This window comes from Peromyscus leucopus, chromosome 5, assembly GCF_004664715.2.
Source record: "Peromyscus leucopus breed LL Stock chromosome 5, UCI_PerLeu_2.1, whole genome shotgun sequence".
In the NCBI taxonomy this organism is placed as follows: domain Eukaryota; kingdom Metazoa; phylum Chordata; class Mammalia; order Rodentia; family Cricetidae; genus Peromyscus; species Peromyscus leucopus.
The window spans coordinates 69,361,508-69,388,751 of NC_051067.1; the positions used below are offsets into that span (position 1 = coordinate 69,361,508).

Here is a 27,244-nt window from a genome sequence, read left to right on the forward strand (position 1 = left end):
GTCTTTCATGATGTATATACCATAAATTTAAGTGTGATAGAGTGAGACCACATTCTCAGAGTAAGTAGACCTGAATCCAAATTTAGAAGCTGAAATTTACATATAAATAGAAAATTAACTCAGTTTTCCACACAGATATCTTTAAAAAAAAAAAAAAAAGCTCAATAAGAGGTTAACAAATTTAAAGTTTATGCAAACTGAAAGTATATTTTTTGATTGAATTTTAATTAAACTTCATGAAGTATTTGAACCATAAGTAAGAAAAGAAGAAAGTATTCTCTAAGTATTCCAAATAACATTGAAAGATGTTAATGACCTAATATATATATATTCCACCTGTCTATTAGTCATCCCAGTAATACCTAACCAAGTAATTCCCAACAAAAGGCATGTTAAAACCCTTCACTCTCAAGCTGTGTGTTGTGAGATGTGAGACATTATGTAAAGAAGCACAAGAGCATAGTGCTGTTTTCTGCTCTTCATTCACGTGCCATCCTCTATAAGCAGGGCACTTGAAATTTTGTCTCAGAGCATTTTGCCTTTCCTCAGGGGAAATGCGCAAGAAAATTATGTCTCCAGAATAAAAACACTTTAATGTAGACTCATTTATTCTAGCAGAATGATTGCAGTGTTACTTTGGAATGGGACTGGCATTCAAGATAAATAGTTATTTCCATATATTGAATGTTGGGAGTGTTTCTAGTTTGCAATCATGGTATCTCACATAGGAAATGGAGTGTGTGTGTGTGTGTGTGTGTGTGTGTGTGTGTGTGTGTGTGTGTACATGTGTGTACAGGCCTGATTTCAGTTTTTTTTTTGAGAAACAATTTTTCATCTCAGATTAATTTGAACTAAGGCTGAAATAAAGTCGTCACCCAGGATTCAATGTTAAATGGAATGACTAGTAATGTTAATCTCATTTGGCAAGAATATAGAAAGAAAGCAAAAGTAGCTAAATACCTAGAGGTTGTTGGACTTCCATGGGCTGAGTGCATTTCTGATTAGCCATTGTCTCAGAAATTTTTGTCTTTAGCGTAAATAACTAACCAAATTATTTTATGCACATTTGTGACCACTGTAAACACGAACAAGAACACTGTTTTCTTCTTTTTTTTTTCTTCACATATTCCAAACTTCACTATTCTTCATTGCCAGGTGTATATCACAGTCACATAGCATAATTTTACATTAACTTAGTACTCTGATTTTAGTATGGCATGCTATACATCCATATGCAGATGTCAAATCATGTGAAACTAAGATATAGATATCCATCATCAGATTGGTTTTCTGTATTTTGTTTGGTTTATTTCCATTTGTTTTTATGTTACTGTTAAGAAAACGTAGGCAGAAGAGTTGAGAATCTTAAATTTATTCTCTATCCTTTTTCCACTCATTCTTTTTTGTTTATCCTTCATCATTTTTTTTATTTATTCTTCTCTCATACAATACATCCCAACCACACCCTCCGCTCCCTCTCCTCTTCCCAATCCCCTTTGCTCTCCCAGATCCACTCCTCTGTTTCCATTCAGAAAAGGATAGGCTTTCCAGTGATATCAACCAAACTCAGCATAATATGGTGCAATAAGACTCAGCACATACCCTGGTATCAACCAACCCAGGAGGAGGAAATAGGTCTCATGCACAGGCAGAAGAGTGAGTTAGAATATTGGGAAAAGTGACTGGGCATGAGGATTAGAATTAACTTAAGTTTTTCTTTCTCAGTGTGGGTGCATGTATGTGTGTGAATGCTCCTGGGTTCAGGTGCATGTGAACACATGTGCTGATGCCTGTGGATGTGTGCCTGTGCATTTGGAGGCCAGAGGATAATTCCAGATATCATTCTTCAGGAGCTGTCTGCCTAGTTTTGTGGAGACAGGGTCTCTGGTCTAGAGCTTGACATTCAGGCTAGGTCAGCCAGCCAGCAAACTCCAGGGAGCTGCCTGTTTCTGCTCCCCAATGCTGTAGTTTCAAGCATGAACCCCCAAGCCTGGCTTGTTTTTAATCCACAGCTTAATGATTATTTTCACCCTCATTCTATCTTGTTCAAAATTGAGAAATTGTACATGCTCTTCTTGTGGCCTGGGGCCAATGACTTTAGCGCTGTTGTGTGGTTTTAAGCCATATTCCTCGTTTTCATTACTGCCATCCCTGTGGTAATCTGCCACAGGAGCTGAGTAGTTCTTAGAATTTTGGGGGTTCAGTGGCCTTACTAATAACTTAAAAGTACAGAATGCAAAAATACCTGTTACACATATCTTCCCTGAAGAGATGAGGACATTCCAATAACATATAAGCATTTCAGTCCTCTCTCAGATTTACTAATAATTTCCTAATATTTTTCAGTGGAATTAATACTTTTTGAACATTTATATATTATAAAATTTGCTCTCAAAATCAAGTAATAACCTACTGCTGTTCACTTTTTGTGAATATTGGTTCAAGGTAAACATGTAGGATACGTCTGAAGTATCAGAAATAAAAATCCAATCTCAAAGATTTTAGGTTTAGCATATTCCCAACTCTTATCAATATGATAAATAGAAAAATGTAATATATAACGTCATCCCCAAAATTTTATACTCTCGCAAGGATTTGAGTATTTTAGGAATAGAACACAAAAATCCAAATTTAATTTTATTAGAGATTTTATTGTCTTGATTTTTCTTCTTAATGTGATTTTTGTTGATTGCGGTTTATTTACAATGTTCATTAAAATATATAATCATCCTAAACATAGACAATCTTGCAGTTTAATTAGGAGTTGCCATTCTGGATAGTAACAGAATAATTAGACATTCCTAGCATTTTAGGCATTCTTTGGCCTTTATTTTAAAACTGCCTCTTGGATGAATGTTACTTGAAATTAAAATATAAGTATTTTTCTTTCCACAAACAATGGGGGAAATCTTAAGAAACTCAGTAGCATAAACTAAAATATTAAGAGTATAGTACAGCTTGTGAATTCCAAAAATTCTTTTTTTTCATATTTTTTAAATTTATTTTACAATACTATTCAGTTCTACATAATAGCCACAGATTCCCTTGTTCTCTCCCTTCCTGCCCCCCTCCCCTTCCCCCCAGCGCACCCCCCATTCCCACCTCCTCCAGATCAAGGTCTCCCCCGAGGACTGGGATCGACCTGATAGACTCAGTCCAGGCAGGTCCAGTCCCCTCCTTCCAGATTGAGCCAAGCGGCCCTGCATAAGTCCCAGGTTTCAAACAGCTAACTCATGCAACGAGCCCAGGACCTGATACCACTGCCTAGATGCCTCCCAAACAGATCAAGCCAATCAACTGTCTCACCTATTCAGAGGGCCTGATCCAGTTGGGGACCCCTCGAGTGGGAGCAATGAAGGGCGAGGGTCGAGGGAAAGAGAGCGGGAGATCCTAGATGGATCAAGAAAAGAGAGGGAGAACAAGGAATAGGAGACCATGGTAAATGAAGACCACATGAGAAAAGGAAGAAACAAAGAGCTAAAGAGTCCCACAGAAATCCACAAAGATACCCCCACAAAAGACTGCTGACAATGGTCGAGAGACAGCCGGGACTGACCTACTCTGGTGATGGGATGGCCTAACACCCTAATAGTTGTGCCATAAACCCCATCCAAGGACTGAGGAATCTGGATGCAGACATCCACGGCGAGGCCCCAGGTGGAGCGCTGGGAGTCTAATTAGTGAGAAAGAGGAGGGTGTATATGAGCGAGAATTGTTGAAACCAAGGTTGGATAAAGCACAGGGACAAATAACCAAATGAATGGAAACACATGAACTATGAATTCCAAAAATTCTTAACTACGTCTATACAGATCTTTCTGCTCCTCAACATACCCTTAATTTTTGATTTTGCATTTTCCCTGCCTTTAGAATGAGACAAATTGAAAGATGGTTTGTTTTTAAAATAAAAATCACAGAATTATATAAAAAACTTTCTTTTCATATTGAATATTTATTTCATCTATGTATTATCTTGAGTTAATCATAAATTTAATCAGAGAAATGAATAGCAATGAATAGCTTTGGTGCGTTATCTTCTAAATATTTAAAAACTACTTCATGAATTGAATGGAGATTTATGTAAAATCTTACAAATTTAAATGTAAAAGCAATGTACCAGTTTGACTTACACAATTACACACTGTTTACTGTTACTAATAAATCATCCTGGGTCCTTCATTTTACAGTTGTCTTTGCCTTTCAGAAGCACACATCTTGCCTTTGATTTCTTTTTTCACAGAGCTTCTTTGTAATGTTATTTGGAAAAAAAATCAAAGTTAAGTGCCTTTGTCCATTGCTTTATGGTTCTAAGGCTGCCTGAAGATTTATTTCATTAAATATATGAATCAAATGTGAGAAGTAGAATAACTGGGGGAAAATTGCTTTCTCTTGCTGCACTAATCTCTCTGAACCTTTCAAAGGACTTTAAAATTATACCACGATAATTCTGATCGTTTAGTTAATGGAACTCATCTATGAAAAAGAGGTGAGAAAAGTATAGGAAATTGCACAAAATTTGCAGGGCAGATTCTATTTTCTTGAGAAATGACTTAACTTCAAGTAGTCAAGGCTAAGAATTTTAAGCAAAGATATGATTGTGTGAATAACAAGGTGATATAGGGGATACTCTTGTGGGGTCACCTCAACTGTGTCATGATCTGACAAGGAAGCCAGTTGGAAGCATGGCCTTAGCTTTGATAACCTTGCTGTAGACTTCTGAAAATGCTAAACATTATAATGTGTTCTGTTTTGCTCTTTTTTTTTTCAAATCATAATCTGTATCCTTGAACCCTTTAATGGAAAATTCCAAAATAAATTGGTCATATTTCAAAACGTTTCCTGTTCTGTTTGGTGTTGTAAAGCCTCACTTTATAACCATTCACTTCCATCCTGACCAAAATAGAAATAGTGTGTTGTTGTTGTTTGGGATATCCATGCAGTGCACATTACCTGTCCATTAGTCAGGGAATAGCTCTTGCATCTTGGCTGTCAGTTGACATAATAAGCCTTTATTATATTTCATAATGGTACCAGACCACAAGAAAAATGATGCCAACACTTTAGATATGTCTAAGTGAAGCTGGAAAGTTCTAGACTCCATAAGAAAGAAGAAAGTTATTGCTAATATTGATTTTAAGAACTTCAAAAGTTAGTGTCGCAGATGTCTGATAAACAGTGTTAAGGATAGAAAAGGAATTTGATTAAAAGTTTCCATAGTGCTGATGAATTCAGGCAGCTGCTTGAGATCTTTATATTCTCCATGGGCAGCAGAGAGTACCCCATAATTTAGTTCTTCAGTAATGTAAAATATTGTTTTCCTTTTAGAAAGAAATGAGTAAAGTTATTCAAGTTTGACTGCAGAATCATGTCAAATTTCAGAAAAATAGCATGAGGTTTCAGTCTAAGAACTTATGTTATTCTGTCTCCTAAAACTACCTTTAAATGGTCACTCAAGTTGATGGACTTTCCTAAAACCATATAGTTATAAACTTAGAGGTATAGTGTTTTAAAACCAATGACAAAGTTAAACTTTGTGGTGAATTGTAGTGGTATTTGCCCTGCCCATGACCTTGGGCTATGCAGCCCAAATGAGGTGGTGCTTCCTGCCCTTGGAGATGACCTCTTATAAGGATTTGAAGAAGGGTCACATGCCCCTTTCTCTCTGCTCCTGCCTGCAAGGTGGATTTACTCACAGTTAGATCAGAGAACGACTTCTCCTGTCTACTCTGTTCTGCATTTGTGAGTGTATTTCCTCAATTTATATCTTAATAAATTCTGTTACCCATTGATAAACTCCATCTAAGGCAAATGATGGCACAAGACCGATAGTCATCAAGTACCATAAGGGAAAGTTGAGAAGAACTTTGAAGAGGAAGTTCAAGAGGGTGTGAAACCATTAAGAGTGAATAAATTAAGTTTTATTGGGCAATGTTCAAATCTACTAAAATCTATCAAGAATATTTAACCTGTAGAAATTTGGGATGATAATGGTATGATTTACCTGATTTAATCAGATGCAATTTACAGATAGAAGGGCATGTGTTCGATAACATCTGTAGTCAATGGTTGAGTAACCCTGAGTTCCACACTGAGCCATTATGGATTCTAACTCCACACACAGAGTATGTTGTGATAACAACATGAGATGAGAATGAGTTGATCAGACATCTGGCAGCCTGAATTTACTAGAAGTCCCTCTGTGACTTGGGCCCAGAGCATTTAGACATCATTTCTGACCCTGGATATCATTGTATCAATAGATTCCATCTGGCCTGTTCTGGTTCAGAAGTTTACATTTACCCAGGAGGTGTTATTGTCCATGACTGATCCTTGTTTACAGAATCTTTTGTTTTCCTCACTGGCAGTCATTTCTTTCATGCCTTGGGATTTGGTTCTAGTGCCCAGCTTTCATTTGAAAATCAGTTATTTATAGCACAGGAAACAGGGGTTTAAGATGCCTAATGATGAACAGAAATGGGAAGGTATTGTAACACATGGTTTTAGATTTTATTATGCTATGAAGCCACTGAATGTTATATGCATTCATATATACATACATACCTACTTTGCATAATAAATTTGAAAACCTGAAAGCAAATATGGACTAGTAGATGGCCCCAAATTTAATACAATATGTTAAAAAGATATTTATATTAGGCTTTTAGAATTGGTAGGAACCAAAAAGACTGTAAGAACACATCATCTCATACTACTGATGGTTGAGGTTATAGACCAAAAATGGCCTTGCTATTCTGGGGCTTATAATATAATGTGTCCTGAAAAAACACAAGGATCTTGTGGAAACATGAGCATCTTTTATTTAATTAGGTACTGTTTACTTGTTTATAGATTATCTACAGATTGTAACCCATGTTGAAATGAGCCTATTTGCCCAGTTCCACTAACGCATCTGAAAGATTAGCAAATGCCCTGAGTTAGTGAATAAGTATACTTTGACTATAGGATGAAAAACTATCTTAACTGTAAAGTCAATGCTGAAATTTACTAATTCGAATGAGGGGACAGCATTATTAGCTAGTTATTAGGAATCTCTCAATGAGATTATCTTTCAATCTCTTCCCGAACCTTAAAACTATATTATGCATACTATTGGTGACGTACACTATATTTGCCCCACGTTTAAGGTAGTAGTGGCTCATCCACTTGTATTAACATAGCTGGGAAAATGAAAGACTCTCTTCCCCATCTACATTCATATGACGTGTTATTTGCCTTATTTGGCTGATTCCAATAGCATATGTTTCCTACTTTTTATTTTATGGTGTTCTATCACTAAGCTGAGATAAAAATAGTGTTATCTTGACCCTATGAAAGTTTACTCAAAGGCAGGTTAGACAGCAACTAAGGTACCATCTTTGATGATTTCCTGGTACAACACATACCTGTTCATGCATAATCAATGTGTTCATATGTAAAATGGGATAACAGTACATTGTATTATTTTATTACTAACTGTAAGTTGTTGGAAGCAATGCATGAAACTTCTTAGTTCATAACCATGAGTGTAGAATTACTCTATATTTTACACTTCAAAAAAGTATCCTAAAGTTGTGAGGGTTTTTTGTCTTCTTTTTTTTTCTTAAGACAATTTCTTGTAACTCAGGTTAGCTTGAAATTCACCATGTGGTTCAAGTCACCTACAAACTTACTGTCCTCTTTTTTTACCTTCCTAAGTGATGGTATTACAATGTGGACCACCTCACCCACCCATAAAGTTGTCTTTAGTCTTATTAATGACGGCTTATTGCCCATTGTATAATTTGCCTTCTGTATCTATAAAATTGGCATGTCTATTAATCATTTTATTTCACAGTAAAATAATAAAATATCCAAAGTGTTCATTGTACATATTCAGTGTGTATTTTGGATCAATTTCATGATAATTAGATTTTTCTAATCCAATTCATTTTTCATAGTGTCCTTAAGTTCCAAATATTCTTCATTCAAAAGGAATCTGGCAATGGGCTTCAGGAGGAGAAAGTTAGAGGCAGAATATAGAGACCTTGCTCCTGTCCACAGATTTTTTGGGTTCTCATTCGCTCCTTTCTCAGATTGAACTTAGTATCTGAAGCATTCCTCTACTTACTTTCCACTTCTACCTTAAACCTGTTCTCTCTTTATCTGCTTCATTATTTCTGAATCTCGAGAGGTCATGTGCACCTTCCTCAATGACATGTCATGTTTACTGTGTCTGTCAATCATAGAGGTCTGATGTGTAGGCACAGTATTATGGAATTTCCTGAACTTGAAAGTAACCTGACTTTGTATCAAAGTCCATATAATCTAAAAAGGATGCCTTTGCAGATTCTTTTGTCAGTATTTATTCTTATGCCCTTCATCAGATGCTGCACAAATATAGATAAAAACTAAAGAAGTTGGGCAAAGGGCAAACTTATGAAATACATAAAATTTAAGAACACTGCCTCAGGTGAAAAATATGCTACACAAAAGTATTTATTAATTTGCTGTTCATAAGCATGTATAGTCAATAAATGCCAGTGTCCATGCCTGTACTAGCAGTACAGTCACAAGATACAAACACACACACACACACACACACACACACACACACACACACACACACACACACACACAAAGCCCACACTGTATAAAGTAGAGTCACTATTTTTAAACCGTCTATGTCATATGTCCCGAAGACCCTTCCAGGTTTGGGAATTTATTTACTGTATTAATTCCTATTTTGTTAATTTCTTTTTACAGTAGAAAGCTGCAAAGCAAAATCAACAAAAGGAAGGGACATCGAGTAATATCTGGAAAAACCGTGATTAACAAGTGCTGCTTCATTTCTCTACTGACATATCTGTGGTGTGAAAATATGTGAGATGTTTTCTATCAAAGGAGGTCATTCATAATTCCCCGGAGTTAGTCATCTTTCCACCTGAATGACAAAAACACAGAGAAAGAGTTATAAGTGGATGAATATTTATGTTGACTCATGATTTCAAAGGTTACATAGTCTATGATTGTATGGCTCCATCGTTTCTGGACCTGTGGCCATTCAAAATACCACAGTAGAGAGTATAATAGAGCAAAGCTGTTCACCTCACGTTGTCTAGAATCAGAAAGAGGAGAAAGGAGGAGGAAAGGGAGAAAGGGAAGAATGAGAAGGGAGAGGGAGTTGGGGAGGGGGATTACAAGCTTTCAGAGGCAAGTTATATCCTCCAGGGTATGCTCCTAGTGACTTATTTCGTCCAATTAGAGTCTATCCCCTACCATTTCTACCACTTTTTAATACTCAATTCAATTATAAATTCATTGATAGTCTAATCTGCCAATGAGATCAGAGTCTCCTGATTCAGTCACCTTTGAACATTGCTGACATTAGGGACTAAGCTTTTAATACAGTAGCCTCTGGAAACATTTCACACACAAATTATGACAATAGTAGTTCTTAAGGTTTCTTTAATCTGCTCCTATAGCTACTATTTGACTAGCATATACCCTAATCAAAAATGCCCAACAGGAAGGCAGGTGGTGAACATAAATAATTTACCTAAGTAATTTAGGCACATTGATACACTCTGCCAGGGACTTATTGGGAATGTTTTCCCCACATAAAGTTTTCAGAGAACAGCCAAGGGCCTAGCATGCTTAAGACCTTTCTGAAGAGAGCAAGTACCAGGCTGGCTGTATTAACATCTTTCTAAACAGTGCCATACTCAAGTAGAGGCATAATAGAAGTTTTAAGGAGTCACCTTTGAACACTGACTATAATACACAGGAAAATTCAGTCCATTTATAAGGGAAATTATTGAGCTGGAATTTTAGGGAAGCATATAAGATTTCATGAAGATTTGGTGTTGGGTTTGACTGTCATTAATGGAAGGTGTGTATTGTTGACAAAGAGGTTATTGAGAAATTCTCAGTAGTGGGAACAGAACACATTGATGTTGAAAGAATTGAAGGAGGAATGCCAAGAGCCTGGGGTATTTCATATTTGAGTTGTTAGTAAGGAGCCATTAGCACATCCAGAGGCTGAATGTCCCTCCTGAGGACTATAAATAAAATATGACTGCTAGATCCCACTTTAAACCCTTAATCTACCTAGATAAAACTTGCTGTAAACTTGATCTTCTGTAGCTACCTTGCTGAATAATGCCATCAGCTAAAACCTCCAAATCAACTGTAGTAGTGAGTTCACTATTGACATAACCAAGGATATAATTAATTTAATAGAATTTTCCTATTCAGTTCTGAAATAAATTGAGATTCAAAGTAACATGGCAGTCTGCCTTAGCCAAGTATCTCGATTTTTTTCTCAGGTAATTCCAGTTAGCAAATATGCTTCCTGCAAAAAGTCTGAATGTTTCTGCAGAGAATTCACACTGATAGTTTGGTTATAAAGTGCAGAATTGAGTTGCAGAAATAGCCAAATCAGTCAGTAAATTCCTTGCTACGTAAGTGTGACAGCTGATTTCAGCCCTGCATAAAAAGATGCATGCAGTGGCTCACATCTTCAATCCCAGTACCATGGAGATGTGACTCAGAGGATTTTTAGGGCTTGCTGGCCAATCAGTCTAGCCAAATCTGTGACCTCAGGTACAGTGAGAGAATCTGCCTCAAAAATAAGTTGAAGAGCAAATGAGCAAGATAGTGTCAGCCTCTGGCCTCTACTCCCACACCCCCCCACACACAAGTACACACACCTTCCCACATTCAGGTATGCACATAGAAGCATGTGCACACCTTTACACACATAGCATAGAATGAGAACATGTTAATAGATACAGTTGTGATGAATCCTAACTTTGTACAGTTCATGTCCATGTGTACAGTTACTTTCTGGTGGTTTGGCATGTATGTATTATGATTATCATTTGTGTACAGTAGTTACTGAAAGGGGTTAAAATGTTGTAAATACACAACTGTCAGTAACTTGTAGGATGTTGAAATAAAATCATTAGGATGTGACATATGAAAGATATATCTAGCCCAGTACAACTTCCTTCCCTGTTGCTTTATTTACTTCCTGATATTAGACAGTTTTGTTAAATACTTGTCTTGTTGAAATTAAAGAGTATACAGTAGATGCAACTTAAGGAAGAAAGAAGAGTTTATCTCCCTTTGTATTTCCAGGGGTTCAGTCCATCACGATGAGGAAGTTATGGTGGCAGAATCAGGAGACAGTTGGTTGCATTGTGCCCTCTGTGGAGAAGCAGACGGTGATGAATCCTGGTGCTCAGCTTGTTTTCCCCCCTTTAATCAGTCTGAGGCCCCAGCCCATGGGATAATCCCACTCACATTAATAAAGTCTTCCAGCCTCATCAATTAAGTTTGGATAATCCATCACAAGCATATCAAAGATATGTTTCCAAAGTGATCCCAAATGACATGAATTTGACAATAAAGATTCGCCATCCCAAGGGCATAGAAGGGACTTATACAGAGATTATACAGAACACTGTAAGGATGCTTTGAGATTTTTTTTTTTTTTTTTTTTTTTGGTTCTTTTAGGTTAACTAGTCATTGTGAGGCTTCATGATGATGTCTTATTGGAAATATAATGAAGTACCTTCCCGAATAGCACTGTATCTACTACTTCAATCTAATAAACTACCTAAAGATGTACTAATATCAATTTACTTATTGTATGTAGCAGTTGAGAAATACGCATATGTAAAACTTTCTCCCATTATATCCAAGTGGAAGTCATTAAATAGAATTAATGTTTCCAGGAACTGAGTAATTACAGTAGCAAGGAATGTTGGACAAAATTCTCCTTTAAGATTTTCCATGGGTGGCTTAAGTAGCATGCAGTATACAGACCACAGACAATCTGTTGAGTAGAGTGTTGAGAGGTCTGTCTTATTACATGTGTTTTTACTGAAGCTTGGAAGGAAAACATTATGTCCCATAGTTCCCTTTGTCTTGTCTCTGAATGCCTTGTTTGGTTGTCAATTTAAAGAATAATTTAAGATGTTTGTATGCATTTTGAAAGCCCATGAAATGCAGATAAGTAATTATAATATAGATATCCCAACTGTAACTTTTCCAGTTTTCCTTCCTTCATTTCTCTAAAGCGTCCTTTGTGATTTATATTCTCTAAAATACATTCCAAAATAAGATCAGCATCTAAGCCCATTTCATAATTCCATCTTGAGTCATCTACGAGCTGAATTATGGACCTAGAGTGAGGCATTCTATATGCATGATTGAGAATCCTTGCTTATTTATAACGTTATCAGAGAAAATGGAATTCAGTAAAAAAAAAAAAAGCAACCCAACAGGTTTTTGCAAGTCCAGACCCTAAACTCACAAATTTTCTCATTAGGAAACTTCTCAGGCCTTCCTCAGGGTCTGTTTACTTTTTGTAAATCCAATTAGAGTGAGCAAAGAATTGGCTTTCTCAGTTTGCAGAAATGGATTCTAGTAAGAGCAGGCGGTCAGCAGCACAGTGCTGTGTGGCTGTAGATTGGTCACTATGGCTGTACAATGGGGCCTCTGCATGCTGTAGCACTGGGTGACATATCACACTCAACCCAACTAATATACACAACGAATCTGTGACATTAAAAGTGAGCTATTTTAAAGTATGACTAGCAAATTATTTTTTAATCAGAAAATATTACTAAACAAAATATTACTAAGCAATGAGAAAAAAAAGGAAGCCAAGACTGTCAGGAGCCCTGACTTCAGAAGTGATCAAAGAAGCATGTTTTATCAAAGAACCTCTCTACTCTTTCTACTGCCCCCTCAAATCCTGCAAAGGAGTGAATGTGAGTGCTAAAGAAATGCTCAACACGTTAATCAGTTCTCAACATAATTGAGAGATACGGGCATTTTCTTTCCTAGGATCTGAAGCTCCTTTGCACTTGAATTCTTTAGAGTAAAGGGGCTGAAGGGAATGATAAAGGGGATTTGAGAGGGGTGCGAAATAGAATCAATGAAAGAGCCTCTTCCACTGATAATCATTTTGTCTGCTTCATCCTGTCTGGTTCTGGGTCCCAGAGTGAGGCTAGTGGGCCTGAGGAGGGCCATGGGAAGAGTTGTACTATGCTGAGACATACCAGGAGAGAATTGGTAACCTTCATGTCAGAGAAGCAAACCCAACCTGTTAACAAAGAGGCTGAGCTCACTGACATGCAACTGTATTCCCAGACATTAGGGAAGCTGAGGCAGGGGATGGTAGAACCGCAGACCAGACTGTACCTCATGGCAAAACTTTATCAGATAAAATAAAAATGAAAAGAATCGAAAGGAAGGAGAGGGAAGAGAAGGAAATGGATGAAGGGCAAGAGAAGGGAGAAAGAAAAAAGTGTGAAGGGCTGGGGCAGACGGCACAGCTTGCTGCTCTCATATCTCACTAAGCCTCACCACCCTACCTCTAAGGCAGATGGGCATCTCTGAGGTTAACCTAAGAGATGTCCCAGAAGGTCTTATGTGGTTGTTAGAAAATTTTATTGCTTAACATCGTTGTAAGCTGCCTCATATATTTTTGATAATGAGGCTGGATATACAATTGAGGCAAACAAATTGCTTTGTGTAGCTTTGCCGAGTGTCATAGTTCTTAGAGCCAAACACAGACTAAAGAAAAGATGTTTGCCTTTCCATGTAAGCTATGTCCAATGTGACTTAAAATACAGGGTAACAAAAACCTAGAGAATTTTATAATTTCCCCCGGACCCTTAATTAGCCAGCAGATCAGAAAGCATTTTAGCCTTGGTATCTTACTTATTTCTTCCTGGGCCAATAACTCTTGTGCCAAAGAGAATGCCTGTAATATGTTGCTTCACTCAGTCAGTCAGTCAGTGCACACTGAAGTCTTGTTAAATGTCAGGCAGAGGCAGACTGCTGCAAATAAATACTTTCCACAATGAAGTTGATGGTGCTAATTAGATGTTCGTATTGAACATCCAGTGCATGCAGAGTGACTGGGAGGTGCTGCCCAACCATTTACAAAGCATATGGGTCCATTCTGGTGTGCAGTTCACTGAGAGGAGCACAGCTCTTCCTTTGACTGGCTCCCTGATTTCTCCTGGTGGGAATTTGGTGAATTTGGTACCCATGGTTCCTCATAGGGCTCAATGGAGATGCTATTATTGCAAGGTAAGGCTTCTCTTAAGACTCCATCTATCAACACATCAGACTTTAAAATATCTTTTAGGTCTTAGTGAACCTAGACTGCCCTGTCTTGTTCAGAAGGAATTTCAGAAACTTTCTGAGTTGAAAACAAGGCATGTCCAGCCTCTGTGGTTGCTGAAAAATAGTGGTGGCCTATAGGCTTTGAAGTTAGGAGTTGCTGATTCTGCATTAAGTTCAATGATACTCTGCATTAAACACCTTTAGATTTCACAAAATGTTCTCATATTGAGGGGAACATCACATCCATGATTAAATCAGTGTTCTCTTTGCCCTTTGTGAACCCATATCAGGACAGTTATAAAGGCTACCAATTCCTGTCTTTTGGTAATGCTTGGGTAGAAGGTTGTTCCTCTTGCTTGAAAACTGAATTTTCAATCCTCGTGGTGTTCCATCCCCTACTGACCTACTGAAATGAAAGACTAGGAGTCATGATTAAATCTAATATTCCCTCCTGTAGTGGCAGGAGGAGCTGGGTCAGCAGAGCCAGTCCTTGCAGATGGCTTTAAAATACCTTTGTGATTTGATCTCCTTGCTGTCCCATCCATTTCTGTAAGTGCCTGTCAATGTCATCCTTTACCACCCTGACAAGTTCCCAAGGTGAGGACAGTGCAAATGAGCAAGCACATTTGTGATGCCTCCTGAGAGTGTTGCTTATCAAATGAGTCAGGCAATGAACCAAGTCTGGCTTGTAAACTACAAGATAGGTTAGCACATTTACAGGAAGAAAATTCCACCATGGTTTAACCCATTGTAGCATATCATTGTCCCTTTGCAGCCTGGTATAACTCATGTAAAAGCAGCATAAACTCACACATTCATCATGTCATTTATTTTTAAATGAGCTGAAGATGCCTGTCTTTCATTATTTAGTTTAGGATTCTAACTTGCTTTCTCAGAACAGCTTTCTCTCTGTGTGTGTCTCTGTCTGTCTGTCTGTGTCTCTGTTTCTCTCTCTCTCTCTCTCTCTCTCTCTCTCTCTCTCATTCTCTCTCTCTCTCTCTGTGTGTGTGTGTGTGTGTGTGTGTGTATGTGTGTGTGTGCAGAGGGATGATAAATGCATTCATAGAGAGCTGTGTGTTTGAGTGTTCCTTAGAGATCACCACAGGAATCATTGATTCATTTTATGGTGTACCATGCAGTTTTACTGTACCCAGTATATCCTATGTCACTTGGAATCAAATAGCTGGGGGAAAAAGAAAGATTATCTTGTTTGAGTCGTGGTTCAAAGGTTCCCCATACAAGTTTCCCCATGCACTTGAATACAGCATCGTGGTGATGGAGGCATGTTGGTAAGAGGCTGTTCATCTCATGGTAGACAGGAAGCAGAAAGAGCAAGAATGGAATTGGGGATAATGTGTAACCTTCAAAAACACACTAAATCACCTCCTTCCTCTATAAAGACTTTATTCTAGGGCCAACTCTCTGTGCACCAAGCATCCTATATATCTGTGGATACATTTCCTGTTTAAGCCACAACACTCAGATTTCCACATCAAGTGTGATATGACAATTTGGTTTTATTATAACTAGTTCCTTTCCTATGCTAATGACCAACAGAAGTACATTTTTCTACTCTAATAGGTATTATGTATATGAGTCACACCTAGAGCTAACATACTTGTTTCTCTTTCAGATTGGAAGTATGATGTTTCAAAGGCTTTTCCTCAAAGAGAAGATGGGGTGGATGTGGATTCACAAACATACAGCCACAGGTGGAAAAGAAATTTGGACCCTTTTAAGGCAGTGGACACGAACAGAGCCAGCATGGGCCAAGACTCACCAGAGCCCAGAGGCTTCACTGACCTGCTACTGGATGATGGGCAGGACAATGCCACCCAGATCGAGGTAAATAGATATCCTGGGTAGTCAATTTTACTTAATTGTTCATTATTTCCTTATAAGATGCCTACTCTCTACTGTCCATATCATGTCTCTTCATCTTACTTTGTGCCTTTTAGAACATTTTAAAGAAAAGTTCAACTGGTTGATAAATATACTAGCTAAGTCATCAGTCTGTTATTCATGAAACAGACAAACATGGCCCCAAGCAGTAGTGATAGTAACGGAAGATCACAGCACTAGCTCTCGGGGAATCCACTGTCTAGATGGTCAGACCACCATGAACAGATCATGTCTACACTAGGTGACATCTATGAAAAAGTACACTTCAGTGTGTCTTGCAGTAGGGTGTGATGGATTCTTGGGGGGTTAACAGATCAGAGTGCTAACAGAGGAATGGCTGTTTAGACAAGGTCTTGGAAAGTTATGAAGAGTTCACCTGGTTTATAAACTGTCATTTAGAAGTAAAACAAGTATTCCTCCTAAAAGAAACCACATCTACAGGGGATGAGTTTTGGAATGCCATTGCAAATTAGAGTCTTGCAGGGTTAACTAACTGTCTAGCTTTGCCTCTGGCTAGAGAGTTTCATAGCATGTAGGACTTTCATTGCTGATAAAGGTACATTTTTGGAAAAATTGGGCTGATTAATCACTCTATGGCTTTAATTCATTACCTGTTGTAGTTGAAGCCATGAAAGGGGGAGAAGGGTGCTGGAGAGCAGCTGAGTAAGTGTGACTTTGCAGGGTATTTTGGAAGCAGATTTCAGGGTTGCTTCAAGACCTCACAGGAGATGTTGGAGTTTCATGACTCTTAAAATTACAAGTCATAAAAATAAAATATGACATAAAAATGTGGCTGTGAAATAATCTAACAAATCAGAACATCTTTAGGAGGAAAGCAAAGACCATGAAGATGAGAGCAAATAGAGGCTATTGGTTTGATTTGCTGTATTCACAGAGCCAGTCCTTATTTCTTATCTTTGTTAAGAATGGGAATGGGAATGTGTTTAGTGAAGAAAGAGAAGACTTCAGGTACTATGTGAGTGGAGGCTGATGGCTGGGAGGCTGAGAGACTAATAAAAAAAGAGCATCTTAAGTGAATAGTTGAATATAATTTGCATTTCCATGGTTGGTGTATTGTTGAAGACAAAATGTAGAGAACCTCTCAGCTCTATGTCTTTTTCTGACCATGCATGCTAGCTGGCTAAGGTCAAGGCAATTATTTTCCTTCTTGGACTGGAGAATTTGGTTGGGATATGTGGTCCAGCCATTGTCTGTTTGCATATCCTTTTTCAATTTTATATTTTAGGTACTATTTTCTTCAAAATTATAGGCTTATAATTTCTGAACTGAGCAGCCCCTTTTACTATTCTAGTATACTCATTACTTCAGAGATAGCTCAGTTTTTTTCATTTTTATTAAGAAATTTTTATTAATTTTACATACCAACCGCATATCCCCCTCTCATTCCTTCTCCTGTCTCCCCCAGTGACTCTCCCCCAACCTATCCCCCATCCCCTCTTCCAAAAAGGTAAAGCCTCCCATGGGGAGTCAGCAAAGCCTGGTATATTCAGTTGAGACAAGTCCAAGCCCCTCCCCCTGCATCAAGGCTGTGCAAGGTGTCCCACCATAGGTAATGGGCCCCAAAAAGCCATCTCATGCACTAGGGATGGGTCTGGATCCTACTGCCATGGGGCCTCCTAAGCAGACCAAGTTACACAACTGTCTCCCCTATACAGAGGTCCTAGTCCATGAGGGCTCCACAGCTGTTGGTCTAAAGTTCATGAGTTCCCACTAGCTTGGTTCAGTTTTATCTGTAGGTTTCCCCATCATGATCTTGATGCCCCTTGCTAAAAGAATCCCTCTTCTCTCTCTTCAACTGGATTCCTGGAATTCAGGTTAGTGCTTGGCTGTGGATTACTGTATCTGCTTGCATCAGTTACTGGGTGAAGGTTCTATGATGACAGTTAGGGTATTCATTGATCTGATTACTAGGGTAAGCCAGTTCAGGCATCCTTTCTACTATTGCTAGAAGTCTAAGCTGGGAATCATCCTTGTGGATTCCTGGGAACTTCCTTGGCACCAAGTTTCTTCCTTTCTCCATGATTTCTCCCTCTATCATGGTATCTCTTTCTTTGCTCTCCCACTCCATCTCTGTTCCAGCTTGACCATCCTGTTCCCTTATATTCTCATCCCCCATCCCCTACCCTCTATTACCCTTGCCTCTCACCCTCAGCAATTTCATGAAGCAGATGCTATGCCATTTGGCAAGTAGATTGAGGAATCATTTTGTTTCCTCATAGTCAGGGAAATTCTTCAGAATATAGACTGTTGGAAGTGTTGATGTGAGAGGCTCAGTCATGGCCAAATGGCTTCTCTTTGGCCATTGGAGGTATTTCCTTGGGTGCCCTCACAGATCCTTGAATGCCAGGAAGTGATATATCCACAGAGCAATAAATAAAACTAATAAGGCCCAGGAATCAGAGAAATGCAGTTCCATGACTCAAAGTGACTGAGAAATCAATTGTGAGGTAGGCCAGTGTTTCTGAAACTTAGACATACTGAGGAAGTGCCTTGGTATTGGGGTCAGTGTCCATTATGATTTCTTGGCACTAGGCTGGACCTGATCCACTGCATTTTTAAAAAGTCTCCAAGTGGTTCAGCTGAAGCCAGGACACAGGCCATACTTAAGTGTTCTGGACACTCTTACCTTCTGTTGCTTACCAACAAGGAGTTCTCAAGGAGTTGTTCTATTGGGATAATGTTAAAAATTGCAAATGCTGCCAGCAGCAGTTATATCACCCATGTGCAATTCAGACTCCATGACTCAGCAAAGTATAGTGCACAATGATTGGAAAGTATGTTTGATATGTTGATATAGAAATGGAAACCAACAGGTTTTGTTCTAAGATCCCTTTGGTCTTCTGCCATCGCCCATTCCCAGGTGTGTAGGCATCTTATCACAAACTGTCTATAACATTACATTAAATACTGCCATCTTAGTTAAGGCTTCCATTGCTCTGATAAATCACCATGACACAGAGCAAGTTGAGGGCGGAATAGTTAATTTTATCTTATACTTCCAGATATAATCTGTCATTGAAGGAAGTCAGTGCAGAGAGCCAAGGAAGGCAGGAACCTGGAGTAGGAACTCCAGCAGACTGACTGGAATTGCTTCCTAGGGCCTGCTTAACCTGCTTTCTTGTACAACACAGGACTACCTGCTTAGGGGTGACACTGCTGGGCCTTCTCATGTCACATTAATCAAGAAAATGCCCTATAGATTTGCATACAGGTAAATCTGATGGTGGCATTTTTACAGTAGAGGGTCCCTATTCCCAAATGACTCTAACTTGTGTCAAGTTAACTAAAGACTACCATCATAGTTACTTATTAATAATTTATGTGCATAATAATTGTTTGGACTGTTATATATTTTTCTCTCTGCAACTAGATAATCTCTTTGATATGAAAGGATTTACTTGCAAAAACTTAATCTGAAATTGACATGATTTCTTCGATGATGATTTTTATGGGGAAAAAGCTAATTTTTGTCATTTTAAAATTGTTACTGTTTCTGCTTTGGCATACAAAGTAATGAATTTTGTTTTGGTATTTGCACAGGTAGCTTTTAAAAACTCCTTTCTCCCTGGTCTAGTTTAGACCCTCTTGTCCTCTAACTTTCATGTTACATAATTCTATTTCCTTTCTTCACCTTCCTTAAAACCCCTTTTTTCTCTCTTGTTTTCCTTTGTGGTTTCATGACCTATGCCTGTGATAATAGTGATGCCTGTACATATTCATTTATCTTTGAGTCTAGATTACCTCATGTAATAATTTCCAGATCAATCCATTTTTTGAAAATTTCCTACTTTAATGTTTATGAGTGAATACAATTCCATTGTGTACTATTTTGATGTAGTAAGAATCTTCAAGGCATTTACAATATGGAGCACATATCAATATAGGGAGAAATTTCTCGGTCCCCCCAGCCCTGTGGTTATTCAAAAAAATCCTAGTCTCCCTCTACATTTTATGTCTAAATACACTTTCTCTATCTTAGTGGTCTGATTATAAGAATAATGAATGCAAATATGAGATAGTTTTAAGGCTTGTATTCCTACTCTTAAACAATTATGATGAGAGCTCAGCCTGGTGGCACACACCTGCCAATCTAGGAGCTGGAGGCTGTCAGGAGGATTGTGAGTTCAATGCCAGCCTATGTTACATAGTGGGGCTATCTCTGAAGAAGCAACAAAATAGAGTGTAAAAAACATACAGAACCTTATACTAGTTTAGCCTTCCAGCTCTTTTAATGCTTATAGAAATAAAACAGGTCAATATTTCTATCCAAGAAGAATAGATATGTGGCTATATACATGTTCTTGTAAAGAAAAGAAACAATTAAATCAAATGGTTCTGCTCTAATTTTTATGAGTGGGAAAGGCCGGTGAAGGCTATGTTTACTGTAGCATTTCTTTTACAAAGGGACTGACTCTTGTAGACTTTTCAACATGGGGCCAGAATAAGAAATCTGAGATTAGGGTCTAGTGGTTAATAGTGACTTCATAGTTACCTATACTAGAAGTTCCTGATCATTCTCATTATTTAAGATGATAAGAGAACTTGATAGAATCTTTATGAATGGTAAGAGATTGACATGAGAACAGTCAGTGTGATATTCTTGATGGTGAGATTAAATATTTTTTTCTTTGTAGAATGGAAAATCTCATCTACACTGAAATCTAATTCTAGTTTTAAAAATAAATGATAGGAGTAGCATTCTTAATAACTTTACAACTTATATGTGTTGGTCCAAAGACTATTTCTATGCTATTATGAGAAGCAAACTCAATTATTAGCAGTGAAGCTTCATGTAGATGATCCAGTAATTCTTTATAGAACACTTTGAAGGACAGTTATGGATCTTTTTTCCATTTTTGTTGCAATAAGGAGCTGACATGTCAAGCTAAGAATAATCCATAATTGAGCAAGATATATGATATCCTATTTTAATCCTCATTATCTTTTTAGAGGATGAGCAATAATTGCAGATATCATCTCTGACTGATTTACTATTTTCAGTGTGTTTCTTCTTTGCAAAGTAAAAGTCCTCATCAATATTCTAAAAAGAAAATGAATAGAATCCAATCAGAAGTTTACATATTTCTTCCCATCACCAAAACAGCAGAAACTGAATCAGATCTTATTGTCACTTAATGTATGATCTGTGGAAATATGCAGCTGAAGAAATGAGACTAATTTCCAAGCCACAATAGACAAGTAAAATTCAGCCTGGAACAAGCAACCCACACAGGAAAGAATGACAATTCTAAAGGGTAATCTTCAATGTCAAGTCAGGACCAGTGGGTTGGACAAAGTTTTGATTGCAGCAGATTCATTTAAATATATGACTGAAGATCTAGTTTTGAAACTCAGACTGCCATTGGTACCCTTTATTAGCACTGCATAATTTTTCAACACCTTGTTGAAAAACAAAAATACCAGTCTCCAGTGAATAGTGAGGTGCTATAACACTAACCTGGGTGTTTATCAAATACTGTAAATGAGATGTAAGCTCCATTATGGTGGTTCCCACCTTCCTAATGCTGTGACTCTTTAATACAATTCCTGATGTTATGGTACCCCCAGCCATAAATTTATTTACATTGCTACTTTATAACTGTAGATTTGCTTCTGTTATGAATCATAATATAAATATCGTTGTTTGATGGTCTTACGTGACCCCTTTGAAAGGATCACTTGACCTCCAAGGAGGTTGCAACACACAGGTTGAGAACTGCTCTATTAATTCTGCTCACATATGTGCCATTAAAAATGTAGGAAAAGGGAGATGAACAGATGATTTAGCAATTAAAAGCACTTGGGATTTGGTACCCAGAAACCACATAGCAGCTAACAAACCATGTGGTGGTATTGTGTTCCCTCAAAAATTGTGTATCTTAATAAACTTATTTGGGGTCAGAGAACAGAAAAGCTACTAGATTCATAAGATAGGCAGTGATAGCACATGCCTTTAATCTTAGCACTCCAGAGGCAGAAATCCATGTGTTCAAGGATACAGCCAAGCATGGTGATTCACGCCTTTAATCTCAGAAACCGAACCTTTAATCCCAGGCACTGGTGGTAGAAAGCAGAAAGATATATAAGGCGTGAGGATCAGAAACTAGGAGCATTTGGCCTGGTTAAGCATTTGGCCTGGTTAAGCATTCAGGCTTTTGAGCAGCAGTTCAGCTGAGACCCATTCAGGATGAGGACTCAGAGGCCTCCAGTCTGAGGAGACAAGACCAGATGAGGATCCAGCGAGGTGAGATAGCTGTGGCTTGTTCTGGTTCTCTGATCTTCCAGCTCATCCCAATACCTGGCTCAGGTTTGATTTTATTAATAAGAACTTTGAAGATTCATGCTACAAAACCATCTGTAACCCCAATTCTAGGAGATCTAGTGCCTTCTTTTGGACTCCATGTACACTGCACACATGGTACACATACACATATGCAGACAAACACTAATAAGCTTGAACAAATGAATTTACACACACACACACACACACACACACACACACACGCAACACATACTTACTCACTCACATATATAGGGGGCCTGGAGTGGTGGCACATAGCTTTAATGCCAGTGGTTAGTCAGGCAGATCTTTTTTATTCTAGGTGAACCAGAGCTACACAGTGATACTGTCTTAAAAATCAATGAATAAATAAAAACATAACATAAGAAGACATATACATTTATTATATGTGTACTTTCTTTGATTTCTACTTGTTAATAAATGATATAGAATTTGTTCTGCTAAGTGTTCAGTAGGCTTTCACTATCCTTTCCAAAGTATAGGTGACTGGCTAGGGTCTCTTTACAAAGGCAATAGGCATATGTCTACTAATAGTCATTGTTTTGAATATTTCATGCAGTAACTTGTTTATGTGTCATTTTGTGCTATTTAAGGATGGGATCAAATATCCCAAGGTTCAAGATGGGTGGATAACATTTACAATAAAAGAACTCTGCTAGTCTTTTTTTTTTTTTTTTTTTTTTTTTTTTGGTGTGTGTGTGTGTGTGTGTGTGTGTGTTTCCCAAAAAGGAAACTTTGCTGTCCATGCCCTGAGGATTCATGGGGGTCTGAATCTATCTGGAAGCTAGAGTAATTGAACCTCCCTGCCTTTGGAGACTATTGTTCGTTTTTGATTCCATATGGTATTTCAAGCCTGAGCTGTTAATTTGAAGCAATAATTTGGAATCCATTGTACTGAACTGAATGAATGGATTAAACATGGCTGAAGGGATTTCTCTTTTTATAAGTTTTTCCCTAACCCTCTGTAACGACCCTTATTCATGGAATCACAAACTTAAGGAGCCAAGCTTCAAAATCTACCACTATTCATTTTTTTAGATGATCTCTCTCCATCTCTTGTACTACCTATCACCCATCTTTATTACTTTGGATTCACAATGTAGATATCTCTGCAGTCAAAAGAATTTGAAAAACCTTACAATGTAAACTATTTTGTAAATTTAAATTTAAAAATTTCACTTAGTTATATCTTTGCAGAAAATTTTCAGGTTCTTCCAAATCTAAGGTTTTTATCTCATACAGTGATCTTCCACCTAATAGCAATGGTGCCTCACTTTTGGAATTTAATGTCTTACAGTATGGAAAATTTTATAAATTTCAAAGATTAATCTGATTACTATGTTATCATATTTTTATTGACTAAACTTAGGTTGTAATCTCTTTATTCTTAGATTATAGTGTCTTGTACAGTGTTCACTATCTAAGTTTAAATCTTTACTGCTGTTATTTAAAAATAGCATAGATGTCGTTCATTTAAAGCTTCATCTGGTGAAAATATTTATAAAGAACATTAGCCAGCCTTCCTGAAAAATGAAAACAATTCATTTGTCTCTTGAAAATAATGATCCTCCTTAAAGGACAGACAAAGAGAATTATTTCTCTCCTTCTTAAATGTCATTTTAATAAAGAAAGATTTGTCATCATTCTGTTTCTGTCAACTAATCCAATGCCCTTTTGTTGTTTTTAAGCTGAATCTATTTTTTTCATCAAAACAGCAGCAGACCAAATTTGAATCAGAAAACTACAAGTAAACATTTATAGCCAACTTATAGAATAAATTAAAAAAAATTATGCCTGGCCAAAATATGTACAACAATGACAAGCATTGGTTAGAAATCGCCCATAAGTAAGAAAACTTTTCATACAGATCTTTGCATATTCACTGATTCTTAAAAGCTCTTTGAAATTTACTATTTTCTATCATAAGCCTGGGCAAAAGAATACTGCATTGAAAAGCTGCCCTTCTGCCCTCTGACAGTTTCCTTCAAAGAAATTTATGTTGGAAAGCTTCATAGAGCACTCATTGTTCACTAACTACTCTCTGAGAATTTAACTGGAGATTAAAATTGGTTTTGCTACAATGGACAAAACGTTATTTTGCCCGATTTAGTGGGGTTGGAATGACAGGAGCCAATTTACCATGTACTAGATATGTGCTGTTCCACTTTGTTGCTAATCAGTCGTCATTTTTTTTAATTTCTTAGTGCTTAGAGATGGTATGGCTTGTGCCTCACATGTTCAAGGCTTTGTGTCCAACTTCTATCAGAAAGACTGAAAGAAAGAAAGAAAGAAAGAAAGAAAGAAAGAAAGAAAGAAAGAAAGAAAGAAAGAAAGAAAGAGAAAGAAAAGGAAAGAAAGGAAAAGCAGCAGGAGGGGGCAGGAGACAGAGAAGGCACACACGGAAGATTGAGAAAAATTTCACACACACACACATTTTAATTGCTTTACAAAAAAGAAAGCATGATACATTCTGCACACAGAACTATCTGCATAAAAACCTTGAGAATACATCATCTCCTCTTGGTTTTAACAATCAGCCTTGGCTTCTGCTCTGTTCTGCTCCTTTTGTCTGTAGGTTGACTGCCTTTCCTTCTTTGCTCTGTAACTGCCTCTCGTGAAGCCACAGATGGAGATAGCACAAAATTTAATACCCAAAGAAAGAGCAAGTGAGCATGATAATGAAAGACTGGGAGAAAACAGAGGAGCACTTCACTCAGTCTTCATGCCAGCAGAGACTGAAAAGTGGGTGCCACCACAGTGGCTCTTAAGCTACCTGACCTGGGTGCTAACTAAGTTTCCATAGTTACAAGCCAGCATCCTAGTGCTCATAGATGGGCAGGGGGATGTTTAATATCAAAGTAGAAGGGAAAGTGCAGATGTAGCTAGAAGTTTCCCTGTGTTCTGCCTGGCCGGCCCATGGTCAGCACAAATTTCTCTCATTCACCGTTCCTGCAGCTGCTCCGACCCAAATAAAAACACACAGGCTAATATTATTTTTAAACTATGGCAATGCCAGGCTTCTTGTTATCTAATTATTATATCTTAAATTAACCCATTTCTATAAATCTATACTTTGTCACGTGTCTTGTGGCTTACCAGTATCTTTACATCTTGCTTTTCATGGCAGAGACTGGCAGCATCTCCTCTGCTCTGTCTTTCTCTTTCCTCTCTCTAGTTAGAATGTCCTGCCTAACCTAATTCTGCTTCGCCATTGGCCAAATAGCTTTATTTATCAACCAATCAGAGCAACACATACTCACAACATACAGAACAATATCACCCATCATGCAAGTCTTCTGAAAACGCTGAACCCCACTAGGGCTGTGTAGTGACTTCTTAGAGAATCATCCATGGTTCCAAAATTCCCTAAAGAGAGTGAAGGGTTTCTTGCTCTGCTTTTAGGAAACCACAAGATACCTATCTACTAAATCCTTGCAGAGTGATCAACCTGGAATTTCTTTTTCCACTTTTTTTAAATGGAGTATGTACCTACCTAATTCTCAGATTGGAAAAAAAATCAGTTCTTTTTATAGTTAAGAGAAGATTTTATTGCAGATATGAGAGGGAGAACAGCCAGAAGCCTCTGAAAGAGTCTAAAGCAAGGAAGTTGACTCAACATGGCCAGCAGACTGGACATGGCCAGGGCTATCTGAGAGAAGGAAGAATAGTAGCTAATAGAGACTAGAGAAGAATAGTAAGAATAGCAGGAGCCAGAGCCGGCCAAGTTCTATTTTTACATATATATTTTTGAGAACTTCATACCATACATTTTGATTATATTCTTTCCCCTTTACCAGCACCTTGGTATCCACCCAACTTCATAGTCTTTCTTTAATATTTTTTAATAGCTGTGTTTTGGGTTGTGAGTCTTAGTCAGTGGCTAAGCCATCTCTCTAGATTTTTTAAAATATGTGACCTCTGATAGTTTGACCAGTCTCCCAGGCAGGGCCATCACAGGTAGGGAGTGATGAAGAGAGTGAGAGGGGAGTGGAAAGGGAGCTAGAGGTATATCTGGGACTGACATAAGATGGGGGTTAACATGGTCAAAATATATTCAATGAAGTTCTCAGAGAATAAATAAAACTATTATGCTAAAAAATAGCTATGTATAATCAGTTTTAGACTGATTATTCTTTTTCTTGTCACACAGACTTCTTGGCAACAGAATTCCACACTCTATATAAGGTCTGAAAGTCTGAATGATTGACATATTCCAAATGTGCTTATCTTGACTGAAGTTCTGCCTCTTCCTAAGCTATTCAGTTGTATGCATATATATATATATATATATATATATATATATATATATATATATATATATATTGGCAAAACAGTCAAACTTTTAATAATGCAGAACCCAGTCTGTGGATATTTTTACTATACTAGTTTTCTAGAGGAACAGGAGGGGATAATTTATGAAACTGGTTTACATGATAGAGCCAGGCAATGACTGTCACCATGTTAAAATGGCAGGAAACCAGATACTGCTCAATCCAGAAGCAGGACACACAGCAATATCTACCCATTACTGAAAGCCTGGACGCTTCCAGACATGACTCATATTTAGTTCACTGTGTCAAGGTCTGATGTCAGTAGAAAGGGTACTAGTGATAAACATGTGCAGACAGAAAAGGGCTTGCATGGGGTCCTCCTGAGAACCTCAGTTCAGCCAGGCCCTCAGTCCACTGGAAGGTGTTGGCTCAAACTCAGTGTGTGCATCTCTACCTATCAGTGTCCTTCATCTCTTAAAATGTCCCCACAGACACACAGATATATAGACCTCTCTCCATCTAGTCAAATTGAAAACCAAGGTGAATACACCCATTTGCTAACTAAAATAAATAAATGTATTCAACTGTATGGGCATCATGGATAGAATTATATATGTTAGAATAA

The 27,244-nt window shown here is 37.8% G+C and overlaps 1 protein-coding gene across 2 annotated transcripts in view; it reads left to right on the forward strand.

The window, feature by feature from the left end:
* The window catches only part of Plxdc2 (plexin domain containing 2), a 401,580-nt gene that overhangs the window by 142,250 nt on the left and 232,086 nt on the right, over window positions 1-27,244 (forward strand). For both annotated transcript variants that reach the window (XM_028870488.2, XM_028870489.2), the window contains one exon: window positions 15,758-15,969. In XM_028870488.2, coding sequence (XP_028726321.1) covers window positions 15,758-15,969 — 212 coding nt within the window. The remainder of the gene's footprint in view (window positions 1-15,757; window positions 15,970-27,244) is intronic.